Here is a 15640-nt window from a genome sequence, read left to right as displayed (position 1 = left end):
AGAAACGAGACCAACTTTGGCGCCCTCTATAGGCAACAAAAAGTGCCATTTAATCCTTATTTTTTTCAAAAATACTCAAAAAATACAAAAAGTTTAGAAATTAATTTTTTAGATCCAATTTTAGTTGTGATATTGATTTTTCCAGGTCACCTAAGGTATACAAAACTTGTTCCCGATAGTTCTAGTTTGCAAGTATGCTTTGCATTTTAAGATTTTTTGTTTTTTTTTAATTCAAAATGGCGCCTGAAAATAAAAAACTTTTCAAAATTTAACAAGATGGACAAAATTTTCAAAACTTGTTGAATTCGCTTGAAACTTGTTACTCGAAAGTTTTTGGGGTCGCTGATTACGAATCTGAATTCAGATTTAAAAAATTTAAAATGGCAGACGCAATGTAGTGTACATATTGAAATATAAATATGTGACGCTCCACGAGAAAAAGGACCTTATTTACTCTTGTCATAAGGTCCCTTTTCTCGTGGAGCGTCACAATGTTGTAAAAAATATACGATAAATGCCCTTAGCCTTTGAGTATTCAAAGTTTTCCGATTCTTACCGCGAGAAGGTGGACGAGATGGGGAATTATATTTTTATTTTTAAGGTTTTTAATTTTTTTTTGTTTTTACATTTATTTTGCTTAATTTATAATGTTTTTTTGTACTTTGAAAATGTGACTTCAGATTCGTAATCAGCGACCCCAAAAACCACCGAGTAACGAGTTTCAATCGAATTCGGTCGATTTTTAATTTTCATGTCCGCCATATTGGATCCGCCATTTTGTATTTTGAAAAACTAACATGGGATTTGTAATCAGCGACCCCAAAAACCCCCAAGTAACAAGTTTCAAGCGAAATCAACAACTTTTGAAAATTTTGTCCATCCTGTGTTAAATTTTGAAAAAAGTTTTATTTTCAGGCGTCATTTTGAATTAAAAAAAAAACAAAAAATCTTAATACGCAAAGCATACTTTTAAACTAGAACTATCGGGAACACGTTTTGTATACCTTAGGTGACCTGGAAAAATCAATATCACAACTAAAATTGGATCCAAAAAAATTACTTTCCAAAATTTTGTATTTTTTGAGTATTTTTGAAAAAAATATTAAGAGCTTGAAATCGAAGTTAAAAATCAGCACATTTGGTCGTTAAAAGAGTCAAGTTAAAAATTCTTGGTTAATATATGTTTTTAATTTTAACATTGACAGATCAATTTGCGTAAAAAAAAAATTTTGTTGAATTTTATAAAAAAAATTCATTTTCTTCAAAAAATTTTTTATGTTGAATTTTGAAGGTTATATCTATACAATAAAATTTTATTCTTTGCATCAAGACTAATCGATTGGTCTATATATTTGGTATACCTATATAGTATAAATTAAATTGAAAATGTATAGAATTAATCAGAAGATAAACGAATTTTTAAAGTTAATGTAACTTAAAATAAAGTTTTATTATCAAAATATAGTAATGTTGCATTACCAATTTGTAAATGCTTACATTCTAATTGTCCCAATTTGTGTAAACACGCGTGTACCAATTAGTGCACTTTCAAATATTTTAGTCAATTTATTAATTTATTGTAATAATTTAACATTATTATTTTTAAATCGTTAAATTATTAACTATATAGGGTTATAAAGTGTGATGTTTTGAATTTTTTTTATAAATTACAAAACTTAGAACTCAAAAAACCCCAATTAATATTAATGCTTTATTGACTAAAGAAACAACACTCACGTAGACAATGACCATTTTATCTATGATTTAATACTTAAAAAGTCTGTTTATTTGAAAGTTAACAATATTTTCGAAAAATTCGAGTACGTATTAAGGTGGTTTAAAGTAGTAATTACTTTTATATAATGTAAAAATTGTATTGTTTATAAATAATTTTTATTACTCGTACACGAATAGGAGCATATGCAATTTGTGTGTACCGATTTGTATTTTTCATGTATACGCTAGAATACACTTACCTTTACACGCTCCAGCTGTTGAAAAAGGTAAATTAGTATCAAATTTCATAAATACTCACTTTAATTTATAAAAATATAGTTTTTTTGCTCCGTCAAACTTTAAAATGTTAATCTGACAAATGACACAAGATGGCGAAATGTTTTTCCTGATTGCTTGCGGATGGCAAAAGGCTATAATTATTAATTTTTTTAATTAAATTATTTAAACTTTTGTTGTTATGAATTACCGTTTTTATAAAAAAATACTTTACACAAAAAGAATTAATTACTTGCAACACTATATTTAATTGATTTCTATTTAAATTTGCACATATATGCGCAAATGTTCATAAATCGGTACGCGTTCACAAATTGGGACATATACCTTAAGTTTATTAAAATTGGCATCATGAGGCAAAGCCGACCTTGAGACGATGCTTTGATTCAACTAAATTCCTTTATAATTTTTGTTTAACAATAATAAAATGTTACAATAAAATTTTTATATTTTATGTAAAAATGTTTGTTCTTTAATTTATAGTTGAAAAAAATGAAAATAATTTGTATATATACATTGTTGAGAATCCTAAAAAACTCTTTTTTTTCAATTGGCTATTTTGCCAAAAATTCTATAGCCGAAAATGTTTACTTGGTCAGCTTTACCCCGCACTGTATCCTATCAGCTGTTGAGAAAAAATGTTGAATAAATAAATTTATAATTACCTGTGTTTATGAAAGATAATTAAAATAACTGCTGAATTTGACACTATCATAATTAAAACTTCAGAAACATTAAGTGCCCAGTCCTGTCCGGTTACATTATCCAAAAATATATCAGGAAGAGGATCGTAAATGTTTCTGTCTGGTACTCTGTCATGAACCATGGCCAGAGATACAGTTGTAAAAACAAAATTTACAGCCATAAATAAAAATGCTGAAATAAGTTATTAAAATTATTATGGTTTTGTAGATCCACTTCTTGTCTATCATGTGAATAGGAAACAGTTGCATTGTTTGCTGGGTAACACTTAACATATTCGTAAAATTAGTAAAGCTTACCAGTGAAGGTTTTCCATTTTTCTTTAGGAAATCTAGATTCTTCTCTCAAAGGAGCCGGTATATCTAATTTAACAATGCCACTGTTCAAAATATTTGGTACTCCAGAGTTAAGTCCTTCCTGACTCAATTCATCAATTTTATCGTGGTTAAAATAATTGGAAGTAGAACCCAATGCTCCCCACTTGTCCTTATTTTTTGATGATGTACCAGGTAGCAAAGGCTGTCTTTGATAAACATCACTCGATTGAGCCATTTCACTACGTCTTCCATCAACAACAGTGTTGTCGCTTTCAATAATTATTTCCCCAAACGGTTTATTAAAACTTCCGTAATCACTGTGTAAAGTTGAAGTCTTTGAATCTAATATCATCCTAGAAAATAAAACAAATTAAATTAATATTTTCTAATAAAGTTTTACTTTTCTATTAATCTACTTCTAAAATAAATAACACAGCCCCACAAATAAAAATTTCTTATCCGCCGAATATCTTTTAATACATAAAAGATTGACAATCAAAGTTTTACAGTTTTAGTATTTTTTTATTTTTATTTTTTTATTTATTTTTTTTTTCATTTGCCTAAAAATAAACTGAAAATTCAAACCAAAATTTATAATTAAGCGAATGATGGGAAGAAGAACTCGTCTATAGCGCGTGACCGCTAAAGAATTTCTTCAGTTTTACCGTTTAATGAAAAAACTTTACTATAATAACTAAAATAACTTTGTCTCTGAAGTATTTTTGTCAGATAATTGTATCAAAACCAATTAATTCAAATACATTTAATGTACATGAAACACACTTCTGGCAAACAATCGTCATACAATTAAGTATTAATAAATCACTAAAGCGTTCCAGAATACACGAATTAAACATACTTAATTGTGTTTGCAAACATTCAATTAACACTGAGCAAACCCTATATGAAACACTATTCAAACATGATTTGCCCACAATATTTTCGACAGAGCAGAGTTTTTACTTTTTATAATTATCAATCGTTTTATTTATAATGCTGGTTTATTTATAAACTTACACGGAGAAAAAGGAATAGTTGACACATCCAGATACGTGGATATCACAGCCATATTATATTGAAAAATACGGGATATCCATAGTTAAGGTTGCTGCCCAGTGAGAAATTTCTCACCGGTCCAATATCGGTCCAATATTGGGAGCCAAGAGACCGATCATCGGTCCAATAAAGGCTCCCAATATTGGACCAATATGGGCTGATGCTTGGGATGTAACGGCATCGCCAATCATCGGTTGTCAATATTGGTCCAATATTGGCCGAATATTGGCAACCAAGAGAAAAAAATTTTTTAAATAAATTTTTTTAATTAAATAATAATAATAAAAATTAATGTTTATAATTTTTGTTTAATATATTTATTTGTTTAATTACTTATTTTTAATAATTCATGTAAATAATAAATAATTTATTATTTATAAATTATAATTATTTAAAAATGCAGCAGCTATTAGGAAATAGCATTCTGCAAAAAAATTCTATCATTGAAAAATCAATGATAGGCGAGAGAAATCCGCGTCATTAAACGGATTCGCAGATATACTCTGGTCTCGCGACGAATCTCTCGATACTTATATACACTGGAGTCGCCGTGTCAGTTGCGAGAACGGTTACAGCGTCCCTCTTTCGGCAGAGATAAGAATTGTCACGTAAACTGCTAAATCGCTTTACCGACCGCCTTATTATACCCGCAGTTTACGTGACAATTCTTATCTCTGCCGCAAGAGGGACGCTGTAACCGTTCTCGCAACTGACACGGCGACTCCAGTGTATATAAGTATCGAGAGATTCGTCGCGAGACCAGAGTATATCTGCGAATCCGTTTAATGACGCGGATATCTCTTGTCTATCATCTGCGAATCTATTTAAAGACGCGGATTTCTCTCGCCTATCATTGATTTTTCAATGATAGAATTTTTTTGCAGAATGCTATTTTCTAATAGCTGCTGCATTTTTAAATAATTATAATTTATAAATAATAAATTATTTATTATTTACATGAATTATTAAAAATAAATAATTAATCAAATAAATATATTAAACAAAAATTATAAACATTAATTTTTTATTATTATTATTTAATTAAAAAAAATTTATTTAAAAAAATTTTTTTCTCTTGGTTGCCAATATTCGGCCAATATTGGACCAATATTGACAACCGATGATTGGCGATGCCGTTACATCCCAAGCATCAGCCCATATTGGTCCAATATTGGGAGTCAATCGGCGCCCAGCACGGCAACCAATATTGGACCGATATTGGACCGATTAAAGTCTATTGGCAATTTCTCACTGGGTGCATCCATATTCTATGGCTGGCTGTATATTGTTGGAGCAGCAAAAGATCTATGGTTGGGTGATCCATAATAATGGAAATGGGAAAAAAAATTGGAATCACTCAATTAATTAAATTCAATGTCACTTGAGATATTTTATACACATTTTTGTTAATTAATACACACCACTTATTGAATAACCGCATATTAACGAAATAAATTATTAACCGATGAGGGGAGACACGAACCCTAGACCTAACGCATACTAAACACTAACGCTATCCACTACACTATACACGCAACTACAATATTTGAGCATATAATATTCCTTATATACTCTACACATATTTCATGAAAATGAATTTACATAAACACTAATAGACAATAACGATAATAAATAATAAACAATTATAACACTATTTATACACAATAAACTCACAACGTGATTATATAGACGTGACAGGAAACCGACGCGACGGACAAATTGAGACGAGCATTTTTAAATGGATGCCATGATAATGAATTGCGCGCAACATGTATCGAAATTTTGAACTAACTATATGGATCTCCCAACTAAAGTTTATATGGATGAGGCAGCCATATGTGAAAATCCATAGCATGAATTGTAAGCCCAACCATGCCTATGGATGTCGCTTCCATATTTGATTCAACAATATAATATGGCTCCCTCATCCATTGAATATGGAATGTGCTTTCATTCTGAAAGTTGTCTCTTCCATTGAATTGGATAACACAACAATATTCTGCTCAACAATATTTTTATGGATATCTCTTCCAGACCTTTTCTTTCCGTGTAGGTCAATAAATGTAGGTACAAATTTATTTATTTATTTATTTATTTAACAGGCAAAAAAAGCCCTTAAATACATATAAGTACAAAAAGAAAAACTATATAATCGTAGACACTAGTATTGTAGTATTATTGCTCTCAATTTACTAATAAATTTCGTGCTTGAGGCAAATATAATAAAGTCATACTTTTTGATGGTTTAAACGATAAAAATTTGTAATAAATAAAAAATTCAAATTCTAAGACACATCTTTTTAAAGTTAATTAAATAGTGAACACTTTTCAGTATGAAAATTAATATTTTTTTAATTGTGAAAAAGTTATAAGCTTTTAAAATCTGTCCCTTAGGGGAGCGTGGGGTAATGGGAGCTTGGGGGTAATGGGAGCTTTTAAATTTCACGCACTTAAAAGCCTTAAAATTCGCTGCAATGTCTAGAAAATCTTCTACAATCTTTGTTTATATCATTCCAAAACAGACGATCACATTCTTGACAAATTTTTAGTAAAGACAAGGGAAAATGTATTTTTTGAGTTTTCGTTGTAAAATGCCAAATATTTCTAAACATCACCATAAGTAGTTAAAATCGTATTATTTAGTTCTGTTTTTTCATTATATTATAGGTGAATATGTGTGGATATGTATACTTGTATAAAAATCGAGATAATAATAAAATTTGTTTATGTTTTTATTTTTTTATTCAAATTTTGTCCTGTAAAAATTCTGTGGGGTAATGGGAGAATTAGTGTCAGACTAAAGAATTTTCGTTACTATGTTGTGAATTTCGTTATTTCTTTGAAAATTGTAAAAGATATCACCTTATGAAAAAACTTTTAATTAAAAAATAATTTTTGGTGGGAAAAATGAAAAATTTAATTTTTTTTCAAAAATTTTTTATTCAATTATAATTTAGGAAAAAAATTATTCTAAGTTTAAAGTTTTGGCTTCATTGTAAGTATTAACACTTTTTCCTATTAGAAAACAAAAAATATTCCTAAAATATAGAAATTTTTTAAATTTCAAGTGAAAGCTCCCATTACCCCACAAATTAGGTGATCGCAAAAAATGTATTTTTTTTTTTGAAAATTTTTTTTTCCAATTTACTTTCTCTTTTTCAGTTTCTAATTAAACATAATTAAAGATGAATAACGAAATGAGTAGAAAATGACAAAACAATGTATTATTGTAAAGATAAGTTGGTTTTTTTAATAACTTTCCTTAAGGGGCTCCAATTCCCCCACGCTCCCCTACTTTTAACCTTTTTGATCCTCATCGTAATATTTCTTTAATAATAAGCCACACACTTAATAAGTTACATATCAATATTTATTTTAAGATTATTTTACACACAAAAAGGATCCAAAACAAAGAATTTTGATAAAAGATAAGATGCGAGAGAAAAGAAAAAAAGGGAAAAGAAATTGTAAAGTTTACGAATGTTAAATTTAAATAGAATTGGGGAAAAAGTGCGGCAAAGCGAAATCTCGATATAAAAAATACTAAATTTTAAAAAAAACTTATGTGGATTTAGTATAATTATATCAAATATTCAGAATATTAATTAAATTCTAATATAACTTTACTGAATTTCACATCAGTTATTTTTTAAAGTTTAGTATGGTTCTTAAAGTTTATTTAGACAACAGGGCTGATAAAAATCATGATTTTTTTAAAAATCTAAACAATCGAGTTTTTTTTATTTAAATCATTTTTTTTTTAAATTTTTATTTTTAAATAGTTGGTTATTTAATACTTAAAATTATAAAATTAATAATAATATAGTGACTGCAAAATTTCATTTTCAGAATACCCTGACTTTAGCTGACTAATTTTTTATTTTCCCTAATTAACAAATTTTTAAATTATTTAATATTCTGTATCGATAATTAAAAATGCAATTTAATGATTTTTTAATAACAATTTTATTTATAAAAAAAAAAAGATAATTAAAAATTGTTTGTTAAAAAAATTTTATAATTAAATTAAATTATAATCAAGATTATAACAGGCTTAAATTTTATTTGATAACATTTAGAAATGACGTGGGTGAAAAGTTCACAACGTTTGTCATCAACGATTTCAAGAAAAAAAAATTGTTTTTTAATTATAAAAAATATTTTACGTTTACAAAATATTCTTTTTTTTAACTTTTTGTTTAAGAAACATTGTAAAAGTTGTATTAAAACATAATAATTAATAGTTTTTGTTTATTTGACAGAAGAAATTAAAAGATGAAAAATCAGTATTTTATATTTGAGCCAAAGAAGTATTTTTTTACGATTTTAAAATGGCCACAAGTCAAGGAAGGACTGGAAATCAGGGAATTTTTTTAAATTCTTCAAGAACTTTAATCGAAAGGAATCACAAGTTAAAAAACTTTGATAAATGTCAATTTAGTTTTTGTATTTAGACTTTTTTTGGATAATATAGCTCATTAAGCACGATTTAAATTGTTTAATTTTCTTTATTTTATAATAAAAGTTTTAAACAAAATAACATTTTTTTAACAAATAATTTTTAATTATCTTATGTTTTTCTTTATAAATAAAATTATTACTTAAAAAGGATTATTAAATTATTAATCAGCAATGCAGAATATTATATATAATTCAAAAATTTGTTAGTCAGGGAAAAGTCAGCCCAGGTCAAAATAATTCGTACGAATTTCGTTCAGAATTCGTCCACAATTCGTTCAGATTTCGGGTTAAGTTCCGAAGAAATATAAAATATAAAATTTTTAAAAATAATTTTTTGACCTCTTTTCCGAACGAATTCTGTACAAAATTCGTGCGAATTCAAAACGAATTTCTGTAATTATTACGTTCGGAATTTTTACCAAAAATTATAGAAAAATTCGTTTGGAATTCCCACGAATTTTGTACAGAATTCGTTCGGAAAATAGGTCAGAAATTATTTTTAAAAAATGTTTAGCAATTTTTACGTGCGGAATTACCACCGTATTCCTAGCGTAATTAAAAAAAAAATTCTTCAATCAATTTTTATTGAAGAAACTCTTTTTTTAATGTACTGATATTTTCATTAATGTGCATGAAATAAAAAAAATTACGGCACTATTTTATAGTTTTAATTGTATTTAATTTCGTTATTTTTAATTTTAAAATTGTACATACATTTTTATTGAAAAAAGTAAAAACAGAAGTTTTTGTGTAGACCTTCGACCATTTAAAAAAATTTCAAAAATAGTTTAAAGTATGTAGATTATATATATCTATGCAAAAGGAAAGTTATTTAATTTATAAAGTCGTGTTTTAAATTGAAAAGGATTAATTTTCGATGAATGATTAGAAGTTTTTGATTTATAAGCAACACTGTTCATGGTAATGTTTATACAAGTGACACATAACATTTGATATTTTTAATTTATTTAAATTTAGAACCATAATATTTTTTTATAAAAAATATGTTGGTTAAAAATTTAAATAAATTTAAAATAATTTATTACTTTTAATAAAAAATTCTAGTTCTAAGTATAAATAAATTTCAATCATCATACGTCATGTGTTTCAACATCACCGTGAACATTGTTCCTTGTGTATCTTTATAAAGGCCGTATGTAGCAGTATAAGCATGTAAAAAGTGCCCCCTCTTGGATTGGGTTCATATTTAGGGAATAATTTTGACCTATTATGAGACTTATTTTCACCAAGTTTCAACTCGAAAAAAAATTTTGTTTTTTGTTTTTTTGTTTTGTTTTTTTTTGTTTTGTTTTTTTTGTTTTTTTTTTTTTTGTTTTTTTTTTTTGTTTTTTTGTTTTTTTTGTTTTTTTTTTTTTTGTTTGAAAAATTCAAAAAAATTCAAAAATTTTTTTTCCCTCCAAAATGGTTAAACCGATTTTCATGAAAAAATTTTTTTTGTACAATACAATATGAACAGTTAATAAAAAAAAATTTTCGACCAAATTCTAACAAAGAAAGTCAGTAAAAAGTCAGTAAAAAAAATTTTTTTTTTTATTTTTTTTTAAAAAACATTTTTTTTTTATTGAAATTTTTTTTGCACCACCGCCATTTTTTTTCTATAAAATAATAGTCATTTCAAGAGTAACATATATTTTTTGCAAGATGATTGAAAGGGTACTTCATACTTTAAAAAATAAAATACCGATTTTTGGCCCCTAAATAGTACAGTTTTCTATATAAACGAGGGGCCAACATTTTTTAAAATTACATTAAAAATTAATTAATACTTAAATTAAATTTCTAAAAAAGTTAATAATATATGCCTGTTTATTGTAAATATTGATTTTTTAGTCAACTTTTCAAAAAAATTTACAAAAAAAAAAATTATTTTTGAAGTTTTTTCAACTTTGGCATATTTTTTAATAATTGTAGAAAAAATTTGAAATTTACATAGGTTTAAGTTTTATCTTTAACTTAAGACCAAAAGAGTTTTAAAATCTTAATCGGTTTGTGAGATCCCAATATATATATAGAAAATATCTACTGCTTTGATTCAAAAATAATATTTGTTTGAATAATTGTGTTTAATTCAAATATATTTTCTGTTTTGGTTTAAACAAAGAATATGTTTAAAAATGTTATGTTTGATCCAAACTTAAATGTTGATTAGAAATAATTTAAAATCAACCATAAATTTTGTTTGAATTGAATATATTATTTCTATAAATGAACCAAAAAATATGTTTGAATTAAACTGAAATTTGTTTGACTGTATAGCAAAGATATTTTAAGTTTGATTTAAACAAAATTTTTTTGAATCAAATAAATCGTTTTCTCAGTGATTGACATGTTTTTGGGCCGTGCGCGTGCAGCCGTACCGGTAATTCCCGACGGTAGTGTACGTCCATTTACTTTTTTAATTAACCTTGTACATACTAAAAAATCAATATTTACAATAAACAGGCATATATTATTAACTTTTTTAGAAGTTTAATTTAAGTATTAAATAATTTTTAATTTAATTTTAAAAAATGTTGGCCCCTCGTTTATATAGAAAACTGTACTATTTAGGGGCCAAAAATCGGTTTTTTATTTTTTAAAGTATGAAGTACCCTTTCAATCATCTTGCAAAAAATATATGTTACTCTTGAAATGACTATTATTTTATAGAAAAAAAATGGCGGTGGTGCAAAAAAAATTTCAATAAAAAAAAAATGTTTTTTAAAAAAAAATAAAAAAAAAATTTTTTTTTACTGACTTTTTACTGACTTTCTTTGTTAGAATTTGGTCGAAAATTTTCTTTTTATTAACTGTTCATATTGTATTGTACAAAAAAAATTTTTTCATGAAAATCGGTTCAACCATTTTGGAGGGAAAAAAATTTTTTGAATTTTTTTGAATTTTTCAAAAAAATTGTATAACTCAAAAACAAAATTTTTTTTCGAGTTGAAACTTGGTGAAAATAAGTCTCATAATAGGTCAAAATTATTCCCTAAATATGAACCCAATCCAAGAGGGGGCACTTTTTACATGCTTATACTGCTACGGCCTTATAAATTTATATTAAACTTCATAGAGGGTCAGTCCATTATATTTCATCTAAAGTCGTTGCGGCCTACTTTTTACAAAATCTCATAATTTGTAAAAATGATGTTATTAATATTCATAGAATTCACTTTTGAGAATTATTTTATAAAATTTTTTTAATTTAACTTAGAATTTTAATTTTTAAGTTGAGTTGCACAGAAAAAAGGTTAGATTGACAGTTATGAAAATTGAATAAAGAAGCATGGAAATAATTTAGATAATACAAATTTCTTGATTGATATTTGTTAAAAATGAGCTAATTTACTTGAACAAATAGATTATTATATAAACATACCCAAAATAATAGATAAAAATTGATTTTAAAACTTAACTATAAAATGTCAAAAGTCACTACATTTTATATAAATTTTTCTAAAAAGTTTAAAAATATTACAAAATTTATTACTACATAATGTTAAGTACTTTCAATGTACTTTCATATTATGTGCTAACTTTTTAATTTTATAATAAAGAAATATGGAAAATTTTACCTATAATATTGAGTGTTTCATGATTTTTAGTGATTTTAATCACTTATTTCTTCTCAGGTGCAAGACTAAAAAATCCAATTTTTGTCTTAATATTTAAGTTTGACCTTTTTTTCCATTCCATTAAATTTTGGTGATGGAGAACGAGCTACTTTGTAGTTTTATTCATGTTTAAAAAATCTGCTTCCAAAAGCGAGTTTGTTGGTTAAATTGCAGGTAATTTTATAAAACTGAAGTTGGCTATCACAATAGTCTTGCAAAAATCTACTTGCATTTTAACCAACAAATTCGTTTTTTCAGCAGAATTTTTAAACTAAATTTAAACTGAAAAGTAGCTCGTACTCCATCACCAAAATTTAATAGAATGAAAAAGATGGTCAAACTTAAATATTAAGACAAAAATTGGATTTTTTAGTCTTGCACCTGAGAAGAAATAAGGGGTCGTCCATATACCACGTGGACAGTTTAGGGAGGGGGGGGGTTCGCCAAAAATCCACGATTTTCCACGAGGGGGGAGGGGGGTCAATACAAATGTCCACGTGGACACAAAAGTTTAATTTTATATCTTTTTTTTCTTTTTATTCAACTTTCTTTATTATTAGATTATTATTAGATTGTGATCAGACAATATTTGTAATCCGAAATTTATTTAACTGTCAAAAACACGCCAAATTCTTTTTTAATTTATATTACAAAATCATTATCGTTAATGCACAAATATGAATATATGCAAATTTGACAATTAGGAATACAAAGCAACCTCTACAAACTCTTACAAATTCTAAAAAAAATAATTTCTATTATTGTTTATGTGAAGGCTTAAAGCTATTGGATTTTAGAAAAGTTAAGATTTCCGAAGAGATTAAGTATTTCTATTAATATAATAATTGAAGATATATTGCTGCCAATGTCCTCTCTATAATACTAAAAATGGTATTTACCTATTTAATAATATTTTAAGATAATTTAATCTTTATTGAATTTTAAAGAAGTTTGTTATAAAAAAATTTAAAGAATTTTTTAATTGTATTTCTTATTAAATATCTTTTTATTATTCACTATTTTAAAATAAAAAACCTGATTGTCCACGTGGACAATCAGGGGGGGGGAGAGGGGTTCGTCAAAAATCCACGATTGTCCACGAGGGGGGAGGGGGGTCAAAAAGTGTCTAAAAAGTGTCCACGTGGTATATGGACGACCCCTAAGTGATTAAAATCACTAAAAATCATAAAACACTCAATATTAAAGGTAAAATTTTCCATATTTCTTTATTATAAAATTAAAAAGTTAGCACATAATATGAAAGTACATTGAAAGTACTTTACATTATGTAGTAATAAATTTTGTAATATTTTTAAACTTTTTAGAAAAATTTATATAAAATGTAGTGACTTTTGACATTTTATAGTTAAGTTTTAAAATCAATTTTTATCTATTATTTTGGGTATGTTTATATAATAATCTATTTGTTCAAGTAAATTAGCTCATTTTTAACAAATATCAATCAAGAAATTTGTATTATCTAAATTATTTCCATGCTTCTTTATTCAATTTTCATAACTGCCAATCTAACCTTTTTTCTGTGCAACTCAACTTAAAAATTAAAATTCTAAGTTAAATTCAAAAAATTTTTTATAAAATAATTCTCAAAAATGAATTTTATGGATATTAAACATCATTTTTACGAATTATGAGATTTTTTAAAAAATAGGCCGCAACGACTTTAGATGAAATATAATGGACTGACCCTAGATTAAGTAACTTTTAAACTTAATTTTTTTAATTCATGCACATTAATGGGAATAGAAGTATTTTAAAAAATAAGTATTTTCCATTAGAAATTTCAGGTTGTCCGTTTCGGGTAGAATGACCCTGTTATTAATTTTATAATTTTTAATATTTAAAAAAACGAACTGTTAAAAAATAAATATTTAAAAAATAGTAGGATCAAAAAATCCGATTTAAATAAAAAAATCGCATTTTTTTGATTTTTTAAAAAAATCATAATTTTTATCAGCCCTGAAGTCTAATAAAAATAACCAAATAGTAGCAAATCATAAAAAAGTAATATACAGTAGTAATTAGTAGATGAGTGTGAAGCCTTCTAAAATAATAAATATTTGTATTTAAACCTTATGATATGAATTGTCGACAATCTTGACTTTTCATCTTCTTGAATTCTTTAGCAGAAATTGAACGGAACACTCATATAATTTGTTTCAATTCGCGAATTTAAGGAATGAACCTTTAATTTGTCTCAATTTATCCCTGTACATTCACTGCACTATACTATCGTCAATTTATGTGAATGATTACATTTAAAAGTCGTAATCAATTTCATTGAAATAAACTTGTGAAATAGTTTAAACTTAATTCACACACATACTATTAAAATAAAATACTTGTTTCTACAAAAAAAGTTAATTTGAATATGACGTTGCGATAATTACATTTCTATTAACTTTGCTCTAAATTTGAGTAATTTGAAAAATTGATATTTAACTACAAAAAACATTTAGTGAACAAATGTGTCCTTAACCTATATTCGATTAAAAAATTGTAAATGTCATCTGTGGAAAAATTCCATTGTAAGTAAATAAATGCGACTTAGTAAATAGACTTTGATAAAAAAATTACTCACGCATTAGTTTTCCGTTTAAGCAAATATATACACACTGTGTCAATCTGGTAGTTATTTGTTGAGGTTTAAAGAGATTGTCACCAAGTATTATGCGCATTTAATTTTAAAACTAAACTGATTATCCTATTACTTTTGTACACAGAGAATTTCAATTTCATCAGTTGTTCTGCAATCAAAGAAAAAACTATATTACAAAAATACTTTCAACTTATTTATTTAGCTATAAAGGAAAAAAACGAGTTATTTACGTATTATCGTACTTTATTAACATGGAAGAAGAAGGCAACTTAACCTTGACAGCCAACCTCTTTTTATGCATTTTTATATAAATAAATACTAACTTATAATTTTGACAGAAATCTATTATATATATCGTAAAAGCAATAAAAGAGTACCATTGTGTCAAACATGCGTTACGCACAGGAGGTTCTCGTTCGCACTCATCAAGTGTGACTAATATAATATGATCGAGTATACACAAATACAACCTCTTATCGCGCATACATATGCATATTATGAATATATATTTTATTATTTTTAAATAAAGCTGAAAGTTAATTTTCAACATGCGAGTGGGTGGTATTCAGTTTGCAATTTTTAACATACATATATATATGCTATGGAGAATTTTTGTCAAAAAATTTAAACTATACAAGTTATTAATTCCGATGTATAAACTCTTGTCATTGGTGCAAATCGTGCAAATTACACCTCTGTCGGTAAGAAAGAAATTTATTGAAAAATGTCGAAATCGCGTTCACACGGTTCACACCAGCTGTAAAGGTGTTTCTACAATAGCATGCAAATGTGAGACGCATGCATATCCCCTAATCGCCAAGTCGTCGAATGATCAAATAGTCGAATGCCAAGTAATC

The 15640-nt window shown here is 26.2% G+C and overlaps 1 protein-coding gene across 5 annotated transcripts in view; it reads right to left on the bottom strand.

Moving 5' to 3' along the window:
• LOC122511983 (phosphatidylcholine:ceramide cholinephosphotransferase 1-like) overlaps window positions 1-15432 on the bottom strand; it is a 28703-nt gene extending 13271 nt beyond the window's left edge. The window contains exons 1-5 of one of the 5 annotated variants that reach the window (XM_043627587.1): window positions 15026-15432; window positions 14766-14931; window positions 14257-14694; window positions 3015-3385; window positions 2679-2889 (exon numbers count right to left, since the gene is read on the bottom strand). In XM_043627587.1, the coding sequence (XP_043483522.1) occupies window positions 2679-2889; window positions 3015-3384 (581 nt within the window). In that variant the 5' untranslated portion in view covers window position 3385; window positions 14257-14694; window positions 14766-14931; window positions 15026-15432. Of the gene's footprint in view, window positions 1-2678; window positions 2890-3014; window positions 3386-14256; window positions 14695-14765; window positions 14950-15025 lie in introns of all 5 variants that reach the window. The other 4 variants (XM_043627585.1, XM_043627583.1, XM_043627586.1 and 1 more) reach the window with 4 other exon arrangements.
• Between the last annotated feature and the right edge of the window lie 208 nt (window positions 15433-15640).

This window comes from Leptopilina heterotoma, unplaced genomic scaffold (assembly GCF_015476425.1).
Source record: "Leptopilina heterotoma isolate Lh14 unplaced genomic scaffold, ASM1547642v1 Lhet_92, whole genome shotgun sequence".
NCBI classification, from domain to species: domain Eukaryota; kingdom Metazoa; phylum Arthropoda; class Insecta; order Hymenoptera; family Figitidae; genus Leptopilina; species Leptopilina heterotoma.
This window is presented reverse-complemented; position numbering and strand designations above follow the sequence as displayed.